This window comes from Vidua macroura, chromosome 10 (genome assembly GCF_024509145.1).
Source record: "Vidua macroura isolate BioBank_ID:100142 chromosome 10, ASM2450914v1, whole genome shotgun sequence".
NCBI classification, from domain to species: domain Eukaryota; kingdom Metazoa; phylum Chordata; class Aves; order Passeriformes; family Viduidae; genus Vidua; species Vidua macroura.
Window position 1 is genome coordinate 24,791,538 of NC_071580.1, and position 18,130 is coordinate 24,809,667.

Below are 18,130 nucleotides of genomic sequence, written 5' to 3' on the forward strand. Positions count from 1 at the left end.
TTCAGACCCTTCTCCAGCTCCCTACTGGTGCCAGTGATGCTGTGTGCTGACTGGAAGATGCTTTGGTTCAGGGCAGGTGCTGTGTGCTGGCTGTGTGCTGAAATTCACCAGGGCTCCTGTTGGATCTCCTGGGGTAATTCCCACAGGGAAAGGAGCGATTGTTGTGCCAGGGCTTCCTGTGGAGCCTGCATTCCTACAGCATCAGGTGGGAATGCCAAAGGCTGACTCTGCCCTAGAGACCTGGTCCTGGCACCCTTTGCAGATGTCAGGTGGGGGAAGCAGGTGAGTTGAAGGCGTGTGCTGCCATCAGCTGAATGAGCAGGTGATGTGAACGTGCCATGCTGTGCATCAGTGTGGTGGCAGCCCCTGCTTTTGTCTCATTGCATGAAGGGCTGTGCTTTTTCACTAGGCTTGACCTGTGCCATGAGAAATCCAGAGCACTCTCCTCCTCCCCTGTTTCTTGTACTCCTGACAGACACAATCCCCCTGCACTGCTGCAGTCCTGCAGCACCTTGTGCTGGAGGGCAGCTGCAGAAAATTGTGCCTGGTCACGTTTGCTCCTATTTCACCCTGGGTTTTTACCCTTCACAGCCTCCCATGAAGGAGGAGGTGCCACCACTTTGTGTCATCCAGCACACAGAGACTTTCACTCTGGACACACGAGGCTGAACAGGTCTGTGTGCACATCAGTGGCATTGGGAGCAGCAGAAAGGCTCTTGGTGTGCACAAGTTGTCATTAAAGAGGTTTAATTTAGCCCCGTTTGGGAAGGATAATGAATGCTGCTGTAGAGTACAGTGTTTCTGAGCCATGAAGTTTAGCTACAAAGCTGAGCACATACACAAATATTCTGAGGACAGAAAGTGGTGGCTGGTGGGAATGGTAATGTGAGATGGCAAAGGAGTTTGTTTATTTTGCTAAACTAGTTGATATTCTAGGATGCTTTTTCTTGTGTTGATAAAGTGTCAATCTTAGCAAGGAACTTTGCTATTGATGACCTTTCATGGAAAGTTGCAAGGCATAAAGCAAAGATAAACAACTTGAACAATACAATTAAGGCAAACCCAAAATTCAGTCAATGAGAGACATCAGTTTTAAGTAATCAACCCATGGAAACAGAGCTATTTGAAAATGCAGTGGCATCACTTACAGTACAGTGGGCAATTAGTTTTAATTAACTTCAAATTCTGACACATAGTTAAAAATCAGCTCTTCTGAGTGCCCAGCTAGAAAAGTGGAAGTTGGGGCATTTTGTTCTGCTTGAAGAAGCTATTGCAAATATTATAATTATGCTATTCACACTTCTATTATAAATTTTATGTGATCTTTTAAATTTTTTATGAAATAGTACTTTTGGAAGATGATCTTGTTCTGTACCATAAGCTTTTGAATAAGGGCACTATTTTCTAAGAAGAATAAATTGAAGTTTTAGAAGCAGTTTTGCATTCACTAACAACGTCTGTTAACGAAGTCCAACATGTTGTGGTCTTTACCTGTCAGGGGGGAACCAGCCAGGAGTTCTTGTAAGGCTATCAGAAATTATAGGCAGCCAACATGTTGTGATCTTTACCTGTCAGGGAGGAAAAAGCCAGGAGTTCTTGTAAGGTTATCAGAAATTATAGGCAGCTTTTGATACATATTTTAAAGTTAAATTCAGCACTTTAAAAGTGCTGTGTGTCTCACTATGGAAGCCCCAAGTACAGATTTTGTGGGAGGTGAGGGGGTGGCTGATGTGCATTACAACTGCTCAGAAAAGCGTGAATGCCCTGTCAGAGCCTGTCCACACATCCCTCTTCTCTGTGTATCCAGTTGGACATTTTCAATATGAAACTTATTTTCCTTATTAGTATTTTGAAGTAAGCAAAACCAGAGCTAGATACTTCTGCTGGTGTTATGCAGCCTTTACTCCTTGAGTAATTTTCTTGATTTCCCTTGGGCTGTGAGGCAGCTTCTCACATGAGAAAGTTCAGAATATTCTTGCTTGTCCCAGTTAAATTGATTTGTATGCTGAGCCATGCAGGTGAGGGTAAAGAGTATATTCATTTTCTCAGCTGCTCAGTGACCAGGATGCTTGAGGAAGAATTCAGACTGAAAGAGCTGGTACTACTGAGATGGGAAGGCTGATACCATGCAGTCACCTTCCCATGATGTTCCTCTTGGATTGTATCACTCATCAGTCCTGGGAGATGCTGTTTTTCTGAGTGATTAAAATCTGTGCCTTTTTCTCCCTTACATTTCCAGTGAGATTTTCAGATAACTATTTCTCAGGACATTTTTTTTATGACCAAAAAGCTGCTGTTCTGGAAGTTTAGGCTGATGTTCTCAGCTCACAGCAGTCTCTGGGGGCCAGGATGGGGCTTGAAACAGATCTAGAGATGGAGAACTCTGATATGCTGTACACGATGTAATCTCTAAATAGGCACAGCAGGTCTGATCTCTGCCACAGGAGATAAGTCAAGAGGCTGAAGGATTTTTGGTCTGATACAAAGTAATTGTTCTCACACTGTTGAAACACTGGAAAAAGATGAAAACGTGGAAGTATCTTCAGCATTGTCTATAGGGTGTTTTCTCTTAACTAGTGGCTGTCCTGACTTGCTGGGTTGTTGCATCAATTGTGTTTCTTCCATAGATCTTTGATTAGTTGGTGGTCTAATAATTTTTTTCAAAATTAGTGTTATGGTACAGTTAATGGCTGTGCTTTTCAGGTATGATGGGTGTTTTTAGGGGGAAAAAAAACATACCACAGGCACTTCTAAAGTGTGCATATCAATAGGTCTGGTAAAGTGAAAAATATCCCTGAAATAATGAGGCAGCACAGGAATACTGCATTCTGACCATCAAAAAGGGCTGCACACATTTATTCTGTGTGGAGTCCATGCAGCATGGAAAACAATTCATGGTGTGGCAGCATGGTCATTCTCTTTGTGCTCAGTACTGGGAGGGAAGGAGAAGAGAAGGAAATTGGATCTCTAAGAAAAAAAAAAAAAAAAAAAAAAAAACAAAACAAAAAAAAAACAATGGCAGGCATAGACTGGTAATTTTTCTAATAGGTTCATATGTTCATCATTTAACAGGATAAGAAAATTTTGAGTAAAATCACCAGAAATAATTTTCTAGCAGTGCTTTATAGTCTTGGCATATTTATGAATATTTCATGTAGGACTTTTTTACTATTAAGATCTATATTTAAAATTTCATACTCAGCTTTAAAGTTTGCTCTGACTTGAAATAGTCTTCAGAAAATAAATTTAACTTTCCTAAAAGGAGAAACACCAAAAAATTATAAAACCCTGAAAAAGGAAACTAGTCTTAATTACAGATAGAGGATTTTATACTTCTTTTGAGGATGATTAAGTTGTTTTTTAAATGAAAATCAGCATGTCATTTGGGCTTATTCCAATGACATAAATAGTTTCCTTAATTTTACTTCTGTTCACTGAGTTCTACAGGTGCTTCAGTGAAACATGTACCTTGAAGAATTGGACCTCCAAAGATAAAATAAGGCTGTACAGGCTGGATTGCTGGCTTTCCTGGCATGGCTGAGACACAAACAGCAAGGCTTCCCTCTGGAAGCCGAATTGGCAAGAGCAGACCTTGTGCCCATTAAGTCCCATTGGTGGAAAGTCCAGTTGGAGATGGAGCTTATTTTAAACATAAGGGAATTAGTCCAGCTTCCATTTAAATCACTGGCACAGGTCCAGCTGTATTCAACCAGAGAAGGGCTGAGGCAGCAGGCACACAAAACCCTGTTTCTAAGCCTGATCCCAGCTTTTCTTACACATCCAAAACTCATGCTGAGTACTGCGGTCACTTTAGCAGGATTAGGCTGAGCGGATTGTTTGGGCAGATTTATGTGTCCATTCATTGTAAGAAGTACTGATACAGTTCTCAGTGATGTACGGTTGATAAATATTCATTTGTTAAAATACAAGACACCTGTTGACAAGGTAAACTACGATTGTTCCAAGCAAATTGCTCAAGTGTGGTAGAATGTAGTGTACAATAATTGGCTGAATGGCTCTCGTGTTTTCTGTAGCCCTGCTCCAGCAAAGCACTCAGGCGTGTGTTTGCCATTAAGCACCTGCCTACCTCCACTCCAGGCAGCCTGACTGCCCTGCTCTGTGTGGAGTGTGTGTTTTGGAGAGATGGGGACTAAATTCCATGGACCCCACTGTATCATGCCTGTGGTGTGTGTTCCCAGTCCTCTGGGAAGCCAAACATGACGCTGGGTTTGAGGATCACTTTGTAGGGACAGACCCCTGAAGTGCCTGTCACTTTTCACTTGCTGCGTTTAAGCAGCGATCTTGGATGCTCAGTGGTGCCAGAGGTTCTCATTTGTCACCTAAGCTGTGTCAGGAAGTGTGACAGGTAAGTGTCACCCCTGGAATGCAAGGGCCAGCATTTACCTGTGGACTGTGTGCATGCACATCACCTGCAGCGGCTCAGGTGATAAGGACTATCTCATTGTTACACCTAGTTGTTATGGCTATGATCAGTGGCAAAAACATACACCTGAGCAGTGTGTGGAATGGTCTACTTTTATTCTTTTGGAAGAGGGGAAAAGAAATTAAATTCCAGCCTGAAACAATCCATCTTTATTTAATGCTTCTCAGTATAGATATCACAAAATGACGAGAAACGTAAATGTTTCCTTATGTAATGAAGTAACCAGTATTACTTGTATGGACATTCCACTTCACGGAGTTTTCTGCTGGGCACAGGACTAATTCTGGTTCCTTAGCAGGATTTTGAGGCAAGGAGGGGAACTGGAGATGATGTAATGGGCTGTCCTCTGCTAACAATATGAGGACCAATTACAAATAAGCGACATAACTTAAAAAGACAGGTGATGAAAAGAACACCCATCACACAAAGATGAGGCACTAAAATCGTGTTAGAAAAGTACTAGGGATTTGAATTTGCCACCCACTGAAAACAATAGCAAAACCCCCACTGAATTAAATGCCTCAAGCCCTGACACAGGACTGATTCGAGGCTATTCATAGAATAATGTATATGCCAAATAATGCTGTTATTTGTCAAGTAAATTATTTGTCAGATCCATCATCCTGCCATTTCTTTTCTGGCAGAACTCCCACTGAAGTCAAATGGGGGTATTGTCTGAATAAAGTCTTTCAGGATTGGGCCCGAGGTTAAACAAAATGCAACTGGGGGCAACTTGTTAATCTTCCTTGGATTCATAAACCGACATGTTGGACAATAGTTTGGCAGCTGGGGTACTGTGCCTTATGATGCTAATTTGTTCTGTCACTGATGCTGATTATTCCCTCATCTCTCTTTAATCTACCTGTTGCCACCTTGATTTGTTCGTGTGTGTGTGCAACTTCACCCTTGCTGGCTGTATAACCTGTCTCGGTGTCCATGGGCTCTGGATTTGCTGGGGCTCAGCCCTTTTGGTGTGTTGGCTTGCTCCATCATGTCCTGGGCTCTCGTGTGACCTTGTAAAGCTGCAGGATGAGCCACGGACTGCAGCTCTACACTGGGTGAGCAGAGGGCTTTCAAGGTGACTTGTTCTCTACTTTTGAATTAAGAAGCCTGATCATATGGCTGGTCTCTTCTTCCAGTTTGTTTTTTCTTTTAGTTTATGAGTTAAATGGTCTACATCAAATTGTTTGTGGTTTTAATTCTCAAAAAAAAGGGGGAAATTAATCTCTTTTTGTATTGATAGGAACAAAGTTCATACAAGTAAATTGCTTAAAGGATTTGTGCTTTTAGCTATTAAAATACGACTCAGGCAACTTCAGCACTTGAGCTCAGCCTCTCATTACGACTTATGGGAATGTATAATGGTTAAATTAGCTGCAGGTGGGCTCCCCTGCTGCTCCAGAAGCACATTAGAAGCATCTTGAGGGTTACAAGTAACCTTAAAGAAATCAGACATAACGGCCTCCAACAATAGTCATTCTTGTAGCTGGTAACGTGCTCCATATGCCTGAGAGGTACTGTGCAAACGGGACTCTTTGTGGGAGACTGCTTGGGTCTGGCTTCTCTGGAAATTGAATGGTTCTGTGAAATGGAAAATATTCATAGGTGTTGAGCATAGTTCTGTGCTCGAATGAACGTGTGGTAAAGCAGTTGACACCAAAGCTTGCTGAGGGCAGTGAAAAGATTGCAGACCACCTCTCTGAAGGTGGCATGATCCCCAGGAGGGGGCTATGTCCCCCGAACCACACAGGATGGAACTGCTGCTGGCTTTGGTACAAATAAACAATCTATATCTGCATTTGGTATACAAGGATATGTTTCTTGGGGTAAAGTTTCTATTCTCTGCAGGGACTGTTGGCGGAAGTTAACACTTGTCTCACGAAGACCGTTCCGTGTCATGTGGTAGGAATTTCAGCATCGAAGCAAACCGTGAATGAGCGTGCAACCTGCAGTGCTTGGGGCTTTATTCCTCCTGCTCCGTTTGCTCTCTGTACCCGTTCTCAGCAGCCCAACGCCGAGAGCGCGCATCTCCCTTCTCCGGGCACTGCCGGGCGACTGGCACTGACCTGGCCGGCTCTGCAGGGACCGCAGCGATGCTCACCGTAAACTTCAGCGCGGCCGTCCCGCGGGACCGGCCGGCAGCAGCGCGGCGCTGTCCCCGGGCAGGGCTCCCGGCCCCGCGGCCCCCGCCCGGCCGGGGCTCCCGGCCCGCCGCCGGCCCTGCCCCCGCCGCGCTCGGGGGGCGGCGGCGCCCCTCGGGCCCCGCCGGGAGGGGCGGGGAGGGGCGGCGGCCGCTCCCGCCGAGGAGGAGCGCGGGCGGCGGGCGGGGGCAGCGCTGCCGCCGCCGGGACCGGCTGAGGGCCCGCGCCCCGCAGCGCTCGGGCCGCCCGCGGCCGTGGCCGGGGTGCGAGATGGCCGCCGGCGGGAGCCGCGCCGTCCTGGGGCTGTGGCTGCTGGCGGCGGGGCTGTGCGGCGCGGTGGCGGCGGGCAGGTCCCCCAGCTGCCACGAAGTGCGGACGGCGTTCCAGCTGCGGCAGATCGGGCCCCTCAAGCTGGTCCCCGACGTGCCCACGGCCGGTCAGTACCGAGCCACCCGCGGTGGCCGCTCCGCGACGGGAGGGTTGCGGGGCTCGGGGCGGGGGCCGGGCTCGCCTCAGCCGGGGTCCCGCGGTGGCCCCGCGCCGCTGCCCGGCCCGGCTCCCCCCGGCCGGCGCGGCTTCCCCGCGGGCTCGGGGAGCGGCGGCGGAGCGCGCCGGGCACGCCGCTGGCTGAAAGAACTCGGCATTTCCCGGGAACGGAGAGCGGCGTGACTGCTGCGCTTCTGCGCCGTGCGGGTGGTGCTTACCGGTGCCCACCGCGAGCAGCGGGGTTTTCGTGCCCGCGTCTCACACCGGTGCGATCCCTTTGCTGAGTGCCTGGGCAGAACACCTCGCGGGAAGGGTCCCTTGGCAGAAGGCGAGTCAGTAGCCGGGTAGTTTTTGGCAGGCTTGTTTTGCTGGCCAGGTGTGGGGTCCTCAGACGAGCGGTGAATTCGCTGTAAGTTCTGACTCGGGAATTCATCTTGCGGACGAATTCGGGAGCGCTGTCATAGGGAAGGGCAGAGGTGACACCTTGGAGGGACACAGCCAACAGAACTTGGCTTTTGCTTAGTTAAGCAGTAAGTCTGCAGCACTTGTGAAAGTTGATGAGCAGAGTGTTTGCTCCGTTTTGCCTTTTCAGAGTTCGGGAACAATGCCTGGCAGCACTGAAAGGGGAAAGTAACACACAGATAAAAAGAATAGACTTTTTTATTTTGATTTCTACAACTAACCTGGTAAGGGGATGAAGCACTTCATAATTTAACTGTCATGAATGTAAGATATAAGATATCTAGATATCTATCTAGATATGTATCATATATCTAGATAATGAAGTCACATTCCTCACTTTTGCATGTTTTCCATCTAAACAATGTAGTGAATCTGTTTAAAGACATTGTTTACAGGCATTGAAATAAAAAAGAGAATATCAATCTCCTAACACAATTTCTAGCTACCTCATGCCATGGCAATTGTCTAGAGGTGTGTGGTGGTACAAGTTTCAATTTGGGTTGTTGTTTTATTATTTTCACTTTTTTTTTTTTTTTTTTTTTTTTTTTTTTTTTTTTTTAGAGCAGTTCAATTCAAACCCTGTGGAGTTTGATGGAAAGACTTCTTGTCTTAGATGAGTTTTGGATATGTTTTCTGGCACGGGTTTCTGTCTTGGGGATTAAATTTGATAGGCCATTGGGCTGATCTCTTGTGGCTCTAATCGACTGCAGAGTGCTGGTGATCTTCACTTTGCCTGAGGTAGTTGAGATGACACAGGGGTGTAGAGTTACCTGTGGAGGAGGAATCATTTGTCATTTTCTGGCAAGAAGAGATTTGCAGGAATGGCATTTTGAAGCTTGGTTTTAACTGTTCTCTGCTGATAGAGGCATCAGATGGTGATTGTTTTGGAGAGATGAAAGAGAGGCAAAACAAGGCTTTTCATCCATTTTTATGGAAGCTTAGCCCTGTCTCCTGAGCTCTTCCTGGAAGAAGTTCCTCCAGCTTTAAACTGAGGGATTTAAATTATCTGTAAAACTCTAGTGCTGTAGAGGAAACTTTCTCAAAAAGTTGTGTGCTTTCAGAAGGAAGGTGTAGGTCCTGTAATTCTGAAGAGAATCACAGAATAATGATTGGAATGGATAATCATTGAATGGAATGATTGGGGTTGGGAGGGACCTTAAAGCTCATTTAGTTCCAACCCTGCTGCTGTGGACAGCTTTCATTGTCTTCTTGTGTCCTATCCAACTTCCCTGTTGAATAACAAGCTCTCAGAAAAGAAATGGCAGGAGAGAAGGTGAGGGAGGGTAATACGCTTTTAAATTTCACTTCACAAAGGTTTCCTTTGAAGAGGGTTGGAGCAGAGCTGAGGACAAGTAGTGCATATTGATTTTCCCTGTTCCTTGAGTATCACTCTGCTCCACCAAAGCTGGTGTGCTTTAATGATCCCTTGCTGGGCAGTAATGCCTCCTGTCTTGTGCCCTCTTTTAATTAAATACTGAAGTGTTTTCCAGCACTTTCATGGGCAGCTGTTATCAGTGAATATATCTTAACATACATACATTTCTCCTGACACTGGGGCTCATTTTATTACTCATTTTAATGCCACACAAATGTTGAAGCTCATCCCCTGGAGATGTGGGATGTCAGCTAAAGTGGAAGAGTGGTGGGCAGCTGGGGCTGGTGATGGGCTGAAGTGCCAGGAGCTTCCTGCTCACTTCTGCTCACTGGGGCCAGACCTGCCCTGCCCTGGGGTGCTCCTCAGTCACCTGCATGCTCGTCTCTAAAAAATGAAACTTTTGCAGTCCTGTTGTCTGTGTACTAGATATTTTCAGTCACCAAAGTGTTGAAAGCCCTTGGCTAATCTCAAGCCAGTATTTATAGGCTAATACAACAAACCTGGCAAAGGTTAAAGTCTTAGTGATTATTGGGTTCTTAGACCCTTCAGGAAAACCAGCAGCTCAGTCAAGGAGAGAGGCCCACCCCAGTGCCCGAGGAGGGACTGACAGACAGACAGGTGTAAATTTTCTGTCTCCTCTTACAGGTGGTGCCCATTTCACCTGGAATCAAATGAAATGCTTGGGAGAATTAGTAGCCTACCCCCTTCTGTGGCATTAGCTGTGGTTGCAGTGCTGAAGCTGTCAGCTGGTGGATCTGGGATACAGCAGTGGAGCCTGGATATGACCTCACAGGGACTGGTGGGCTGGGAGCTGCTTCCCTGTGCTCACCTGGTCTGCAGCCAGGTTCCTGGGATTGCTCGGTGGTGGGAGAGGGCTGTCAGCATGGCCTGAAGCCAGGTGGAGAGTTTGGGCAGGACCTGCCAGCCTCCTGGATAACATGTAGTGGCAAGGGAAGGAGGAAGACTCCTAAGGAAAAATAAAAAAGGGCTTTTGCTCTTAAGGTGTGGTGTGAATCTGGCAGCAACCTGCCTGAAAATCGTCACCTGAATGAGCTCTTAGAGATGAGCAGGAGTTTTCTTTAAAATTTCTCTTCCACAGCTTCCCCCCAAAAGACATGAGCTATTTTTCTACTGTGAAGTCTAGTCCACTGATGAGTGCAGGGCTAAGGACGTGTTTGGATATGGGATGGGTAAGACATCCAAACTGCAGGCATTTTCAAATGGCAGATCTGCTTGGTCTGTCTGCAAGACTCCCCTCTCCTCTGGTGGAATCTGTGCTTCTCTCTGCTACCCTGCTTTTTTTTGGAACTAATGGAATGTTTCAAGGGTAATTTGCTGCAAATAGCAAAGATTGGTCAGGTAAAGGTACTCCTGCCTTGGCTGTGATCCACAGGAAGGGCTTTTTGTGCCTTCCCCAGACTGGGAAATGAGGTAATATGTCCCCAGTCGTGTACTTTGATTATCACAGACTGAGCTGAGATGTTTTTGTAGGAGTTCCTTGGTTGACATTTTGATGAGAGAGGATTCTAAGCTGTCTCCAAGGGTGGAGGGCAGTGTTAATCCTGCCAAGGACTAAGCCTTTGGTTCCAGGGAGTCTGGATAGCTCCAACCTGACGCGTGCTGCCCCGTCTGGAATGGCTCCCGGGCGGGGGCCGCGCTGGCCATCCCCTGCCAGCCCTGGGTTGTGTTACAGCCTCCACCGCGCCCTGGCACGGGCTCTGCCAGGAGTTCCGGACACTCCCAGGTTTTTCTGGGACATGGAGCATGGTGGTGCCTGCCTGTCACTACTTTCCAAGTTCTCAGGAGGACAGCTGGATGAACCCAGCTGGAGTCTGTGACGTGCTGTGACCACATTCAGGCTGTGAATGGCAGCAGAACCAGAATAAAAGTTCTCTTGTGATTCCTTGGGTAACCGTGTAACCACGAGAACGTCCTACTCATTCACATATGCTCAGTTCTCCCTCTGGCTTGTTGACTAGTGTCTGAGCATGCAAAAACCCAGTCTGTAAACATATGGTAAGTAAGAAGAATTGGGCTGGTTTCTGGGAAGCATGGAAAATACGTCATTTGTGAAAGAATTTTAGGAACTCTTTACCTTATAAATAATCATCTTGTAGAAAACTATCAAAGGGATGGTTAGCTTTATCTTGTACTACTGGTTTACAAAGAGTGCAGAAGATGCTCAGGCTGTGCTCAGGAACTTGCTTCTGAAGGGCAGGTTTTGTTCTAGTAAAAGCTGCTTTATTCTCCTATGTCATCCTGTACCTTAAATCAGCAGCAGTGTTCATTACTGTGTATATATTGAATGTCCCATTGTAGAGCTGGACATGCATTAACAATTTATACATTAAAACTCTTTTACTTTCTGAACAATGACAGACAAGTCCTACATTCCCACGAGAAGCCCCTGGCTGCATGTGGTGCATGCATTAGACTGAGTCTCTTCCCACCTCAGTCTGTGGCATAGCTCCCATGTGTGTTGAGAAAGAAGCACGAGCTAGATCTCTATTTTGTGTATGTCCAAGAATATCTATTAAATTGCCCATTTGCTTATGAAGTGAGTCGTGCCACACTTTTTTCCTGTTTTTCTTTTATTGCTGCTCAGCTTTTCTGCCTCCCTAATGAGAATAGTGAGGTTCGCCTGGTGAAGGTGCTGTGCACGAAGGCATTTTGCTCACAGAAACATTTCTGTCAGTGTCTGCTGTGTGTTAGGGGAGACATGGACTTGCTGTATTGGCTGGGAAGCTTTTGCCCCATAGAATGAGAGACTAAAATCCTCTGGTGTGAGCTGCAGTTGGGTATTCTGTTCACCTGCTCATGTGGTTGTGTGGGACTGCCTTGAGCAGGGTGGATGAAGGGTACATCTGAGAGGAAAGATTGCTGGATGAGCACGGCTCTGTTTATGCAGAGGAACTATACAGGGCGGTTACGACTGTCAAAAAAGGCACAAAAAATAGTCCTGTTTCCATGAGGTTCCCGTTTCTTTTTGGCAAACCTGATTGTTATCCAAGTTTGAAATGTCCTTGGCATTACCTTGCAGCTTGTTGGAAGGTGTTTTTCCTGTTACACTTTGTATTTGCTTATTTATGAACACACAGGCTTCTTGGTGACTTATATCACAAAGGGGGTGAGATACCTTTTGGAGGGGGTGGGCTGGTCCAATGTGAGATGGATTCTGTTCCCATCTTTGTTCCTCTCTGAGTAGCCCAGAACAGTTGTGCCTCAGTTTCCCTGTCTACAGGCTATATCGCGATAAATTACTCTAACTTTATTGCTGAAAACCCACCATGAAAGGGTGGTGGATTGCAGCTAGAAAAATTACCACTGAGCTATACCTTTACTTCTTCAGGCTGACTTTCACTTAATTTTTTCCTTAGGTGAGGGAAAAGGCTAGAAGTTAGTTGGTTTTTGAACTGGAAGCTGAACCTGAAAGCTGTCCTTCCTTCACTTCTCTCATCCAGTCAGGGGCTGTGGTCTGTGCCTGCTGAAATAGCTGTTCTGAGTTGAAGGAAAACTTCGCTTTTGCAGCCTGCAGCTCCTCTGGAGTAAGGATCCTTCCTTCATTAATCTTTTCAGGATTTTATAGCACTCTTCAGGCTCAGACTGTCGCCAGAAACGTTAACCTGAAGCTGGTCATGACTGTGGATACAGGCAAGGTCTCGCCAGCAGTAACATCTTCTCTCCCCTTCTTTTCCCATGTCTTAAATTTCTGTTTCACACAGGACCAGCTGCCCATTCTGTAATGCCCTCTTGGGAGTAATCTATGGGCAGAAAAAAATGTGTTTAAACTGCCTTAATGCCTCATAAAGATGGAATTGCCGTTCCACTGCCAGATGGAAACCTGTAGTTTTCATATCCATGAGCCCAAAGATCGTTGTCCTTGGTGACTCGCATGAGCATTTGGTCCAGGTGAGAAGAAAAATGACTTGGTTACTGAGATCAGCCTTTCCTGTAAATGTCTTGGGAAGGTATCCAAGAGTCAGCAGAGACCCTACTCTCCCCCAGCACACAATCTTCTTGTCAGACTGAGTCAAGTATTGCTGCAATTCACGTGGTCTCTTCATTCTCTGAGAAATCTCTGCTGAAAAGAGTGTGTAGCGATTTTTATTTTTAATGGTCTGCTCAAGATCTGGTGCTTCTGGAGTTGAACTGGACCTTGGGGTGGAAAACAATCTTAGTAGGAAATGACTCATCCTGAAATACTGGTGGCTCCCAAAAGCTGCCTCTGGAATACCTTATGTGCCACTGAAGTTTTGCTACCAGATTGTTATCAGAAAATAATAGAAAAGTAATGTTCCTACATCCCCATGCCAGTGTGGCAGGTCTGAGCAGACAACCCTTAACCAAAGGGCACTCCTAATGAAAAGGCACTAATGTGCTAAGTGGAAACAAAGTTGGCACGATAATCGCTATATAAATCAGTAAAATAAATACATCAAAATAAATAAGAGCTTTCATAAGGATTAATCATGAAAAATGTCATAGCCTGAGGATCTGTAAAAAGCAAGGATATGTGTAAAATGCACCCTGGGTGGTAAAATGGTTTTGCTTTTAAATGGTGTAAAACTAGAGCTAGAGTTCCAAATCCTGTAAAGTCTTTGTAATTGAATCTTTGTCCCATGAAAGCATAAAATGACACAATAAAGAGGCATATGTTTAATAATAGTTCAAATGGATTCTCATTACATACCAGTTTAGAGCGTAGCTTTTTCTTCTAGGAGAAAATACAAATTTTGATGGATCAGAGTCAATTCCCAGACAGCAGCCAGGCCTGTGACAAAATTTATGTGGAGTGTATCAATCTGTTGATTAGGTATCAGTATTTAAGATGATAGGTTCATCCTCATATCCATGAAGATATATTTAAAGGTATTTGCATTCTTCACATACAAGGAACTTCTGAACAGCACAAATGGATGAAATAAAGCATCTAGCTAATATTTAATGATTTATCCTAAGGGTAGAATAAGATAGGGAGGGAGGCAAGCCTGCTTAAATCTTCCGCCAAGCAGTTAGGATTTAGTGTTTTAAGGCAGTATATTATTTGATGGCAAAAGACAAAATATTTCTGCACAGTATCTTCTGTTTAGTTGCACAAAAATAACCAGAGCTTCAAGATAAGAGCTTGAAGCTGTTCACAGGATTCCATAGCACAGACTGAGGAGGAAAAGGTTTTGTGGTTTTTCCCCCAGGTTTTTTTCCCTGTTTTGTGTCCTTCCTGACCCAGTGATCTGTACATCCAGGTGTGCTGGGGACTGAGCCTGGTCTGGACAGGGAGCTGCCTGTGCTGTGTGTGGAGTAGCTGTAGCAGGACTGTGCCAACCTGCTCTGACACTTTTTTATGGCTGCATTTTGTCTCTTCCATCAGATAAATATTCTTTATGGCGATGCTGATGATGACACCATGAGCCCCTTGTGTCTGAGCTGCTGTAGCAACACTGGTCTGTCAGACCACCCTGTAGAAGAACCTAAAGACCACGCTTGCCTCCCTGTTTCAGGATGTGAAGTGAATCTCAGGTGGCTTTGCTAATTCCATGCTGAGTCCAGTGGTATTGTGGTATCTGATGGCAGGTGAAGCTCCACAGCTCAGTGGGGTGGCAGCCAGAGGAACCCTCTGTCCTCTCGCTTCTGTCCAAGGTGCTGCCCAAAGGCTGACCCTGGCAGTCTGACAGACGAGTTTTATGGATTGCTTGCCTGTCCTGGACCCTCCTGGGGCTCTGTGCCATTGTACAGCACCAAGGGCTCAGCAGCGTTGCACAAATGATTTATGATGGAGCAATCACAACCTTGCCTTTTCTTATGGATGCACACTATGCATGCACCTCCAGGAGAATAAATCTATCTATTTTAGTCTTTTCAGTACATCAGTTTTAATGGAGGGTTATTAATTGCCTTCTTAGTGTATTCAAACATGCATGAATAATGAGTAAAGTTTGAACTTGTGAAATTTCACAGCACAAGCTGGAAGAATACAGAAAGAGATTTGAGAATCACAGATGATACCATTACATTTATTTTGTGAACTCTGAAGTCTCCAGGAGGGTATAATTGATAGATATCCTCAGGTTCTGGCTTGCATTTTGATAGCTAAAATACAGAAATAAAGAGCAAGTGTAGCCAGGCAATTGCATAGGAATTTCAGACCTGTAGAGGACAAAATTATTCACATAGAACTTGTCTTTCCACTCTTTTTTTTTTTTGAAATGTAATTCTCAGCCTACTTTATATGATTCTGTGCCATATTCTGCCTTTCTCTGCTCTTGCTGTGTGTCTATTAATACTGATGGCCAGCATATATATGTACTTAAATTATATATATATATTTGATCTTCTGATGCCTCTGCTTGCTTCCTGGGGTCATGGTCTATGCCTCTGCAGAGTTCTTCCATCACATGGTGGATGTGCCAGGGTTCTGGAGCCCATCCTTCTGTGAGGAGCTCCCTGTGACAAAGAGCCCCCACACCGACCACTGTCACCTCCTTCAGAAACAAATGAGAGACAAATTTCAGAGAGCTGCAGTTGCAAACCTGACAATATCAGATAGGTCATGGTAGCTTTGTTTGGCATCTAGTTAAATTGGATAGTCGGGCACTTCCCTAGATGTTAATGGTTAAATGTATTCATTGTTCCAACAAGGCCCCTATTCATAAGTGGACTATTCTGTGCTCGTTATGCATGCATAATTCCCATTAATGCTTCTGGAGGTTAAGGGTGTATAGTGAGGGGGGAAATGAAGCTGATGTTTACACGTCCGTGTTTGCTCTCCTGTTGTAACACAGGAGAAACTGATTGTGTTTCCCCAGATCCCTTAACTTTAAGGAAAACTTTAAATCTTTGCTTTAAAGAGGGAGTGAAAATGAGGGAGAAGGTGACACCTTGCACACCATACTTTGTCAGTGATCAGAAATATTACACCAGTGCCATTATTGTAGAAGCTTTTGAAAGTAACAAAGTGCTTGGAAATTCAGGCTTCTTATTTGGGTATCAAAACAGAGACTCCAAATCTTTAACTTCTGGCCAAAACACTTTTGCAAACTTTTGTCTCAGCGTTAATCAGGGTGATGAGATTTTCTGATTTATTATACAAAATGGGTGTTTCCATAGAAAACTTTCAGATTAAGATTCCTCACTCTTAGGTGCACATCAAAGTCGCGTAAAAGCCATAAAGAAGCTCAGCACTGCCTAAGAAAGCCTTTCAAGTTCCAGCAAGTGCTTGAACTACTGAAGGTTTTGAAGTGCTCTAATCTCTGACATGGGTGACGTGCTAGGCTAGCACTTTTTTGTTTTGTCACAAATCATCCATGCACGTAGTGCAAAGGGACCCTGACAAAGTCATTTTACTTTTGAAAAGGGCTGCTTTTTTCCCTACCATTATGTCTCCCATTCACATCTGCATGTTTGCTTCCACTTTGTTCAGGTCTAAGTAGCAGGGCATTTGCATAGTCTTCCCTTTGTTCTCGGTAAATATGGAGTAAAATGAGCAAGATCCGTGCTGGGAAATTAAAGCTCTACTCTTGAGAGATCTTAAGGGCCAAATCCTCACAAAAGGTACAGCAACATAGTGCCAAAGGAGCTGGTGTCCAGGAACAGCTTGCTCTGGGTGTTTGTGCTAAGAAATGTGAATAAAGGGAGACTAATCTGTTGAAAACTGGATGTAATTAGAAAAATACACTGCTGAGAGCTGCTGAAAGATTATAATAACAGAAAATAGTACTGAAAGAGACCTGAAGTGATCATCTGGTCCATTCCCTCTACTTGTGGCCAGAACAAACTGTTTAAATCAGTGAGAGAAGATCACAGCCTTTTTTGTCTGTTTGTTCCAGTGCTTAATTACCCTACTGCATAGGTTTTTTCCTAATGCAAAACCTAACTCTTCCTTGCTAAAATACAGCAGTATCGTATTCTTAGGACCTTCCTCTTTGCAGTAACACTCAAATGACAACTGCTGTGGTTTGTTCTGCTCTGAAACAATGCTCTGTGCTTTTGCACTGGTCCCAGAGCAGTAAGCTTGTTGGTGTAAATGAATCTAAACTAAATTTGGGTCCCATGCACCTGGAATGAATGAAGTGAATTCCAGATGTGGTGACTCATTAAGGATTATAACTTGGTATTTGAGCCCTAAGAATAGGTTTCTTCCTCTTCTGTAAGTTTGAGTATTGTGAAGAAGGAGCAAACATAGAGTGTGGGGATATAAAATTCCGTGATCAGGAAGGCAAAATAACAAATTCACAGATTTGCCATGTTATGGTAGATGGGAGCATGCAGAAAAATCAGTTCTCAAGTGATCAAACTTTGAGCAGCAGTCGAGTTGGAAGACTGCTAGTGGGGAACTGCATTGTTGTAGAAAGGCAGCATGGAGATACCTGAAGACATGTGGAGCATTTGCTCTTAAATAAAATACTCACCCTAGATTTTGCTGGTGGTAGGTAGCTCATTGTATTGCAGATGTGTAGGCAAGGTGGCAATTAGGCTACTGAAATCAGAAGAGATTGATCAAAATGTTAAGTCTTGCAAGTAGACATGGATTTCCAGAGTAAGTCTGAGTATCTCTAATTTTTCAGGTTGAGGGGAGCTCTGGTCCTTAACCCTCTGTTTATCAGTGTTTCAGTGTTTTAGGGTGTTAATTCTTGAGCAATGTTTTATTGCTACTGATGTAGGGAAGTTATTCTTCATGGCTGAGAAAGGCTCAAAGATGAGGGTAAACTGTACATCCCCAGGTGGATTTGGTCTTGCTCCAGATCCCTCTAATCCAGTCCTGTGCTGCCAGCAGTGTAACCATCCCTGGCATGATGCTGTGCCAAATTCAGATCATTCTCTTCCAGGTCAGAGCTTGTGTCTTGTCTCCCCAAAGCATGTCTGTCTGTCTGCAGAATGCTGCATGGCTGGGCTTTACACAGCTTGTCCTGGGAGTCTCTCAGAGGGTGAAATCATGGAATGGTTTGGGTTGGAAGGGACCCTAAAGATCATCTTGTTCCAACCCAGGGACACTTTCCACTAGACCAGATTGCTCCAAGCCCTGTCCAGCCTGGCTTTGAACACTTCCAAGGATGGAACATGCATAACTTCCCTGGGTAACCTGTGCCAGGGCCTCACCACCCACACAGCTGAGAATTCCTTCCTAATATGAAATCTAAGCCTACTCTGAGTTTGAATCTGCTGCCCCTTGTCCTGTCACTCCATGCTCTTGGCAATAATTCCTCTCCATTTTTTTGGTAGATTCCT

At 45.0% G+C, this 18,130-nt stretch overlaps 1 protein-coding gene across 6 annotated transcripts in view; it reads left to right on the top strand.

Annotated features, from left to right (window-relative positions):
* LOC128811910 (glypican-5-like) overlaps positions 1 to 18,130 on the top strand; it is a 434,871-nt gene that overhangs the window by 65,207 nt on the left and 351,534 nt on the right. For 3 of the 6 annotated variants that reach the window (XM_053985863.1, XM_053985860.1, XM_053985861.1), the window contains exon 1: positions 6,825 to 7,021. The exons of 2 other annotated variants lie outside the window; for them this stretch is intronic. In XM_053985863.1, coding sequence (XP_053841838.1) covers positions 6,856 to 7,021 — 166 coding nt within the window. In that variant the 5' untranslated portion in view covers positions 6,825 to 6,855. Of the gene's footprint in view, positions 1 to 6,824; positions 7,022 to 10,880; positions 10,925 to 18,130 lie in introns of those variants that run through there. One more of the 6 variants, XM_053985865.1, reaches the window with a different exon arrangement.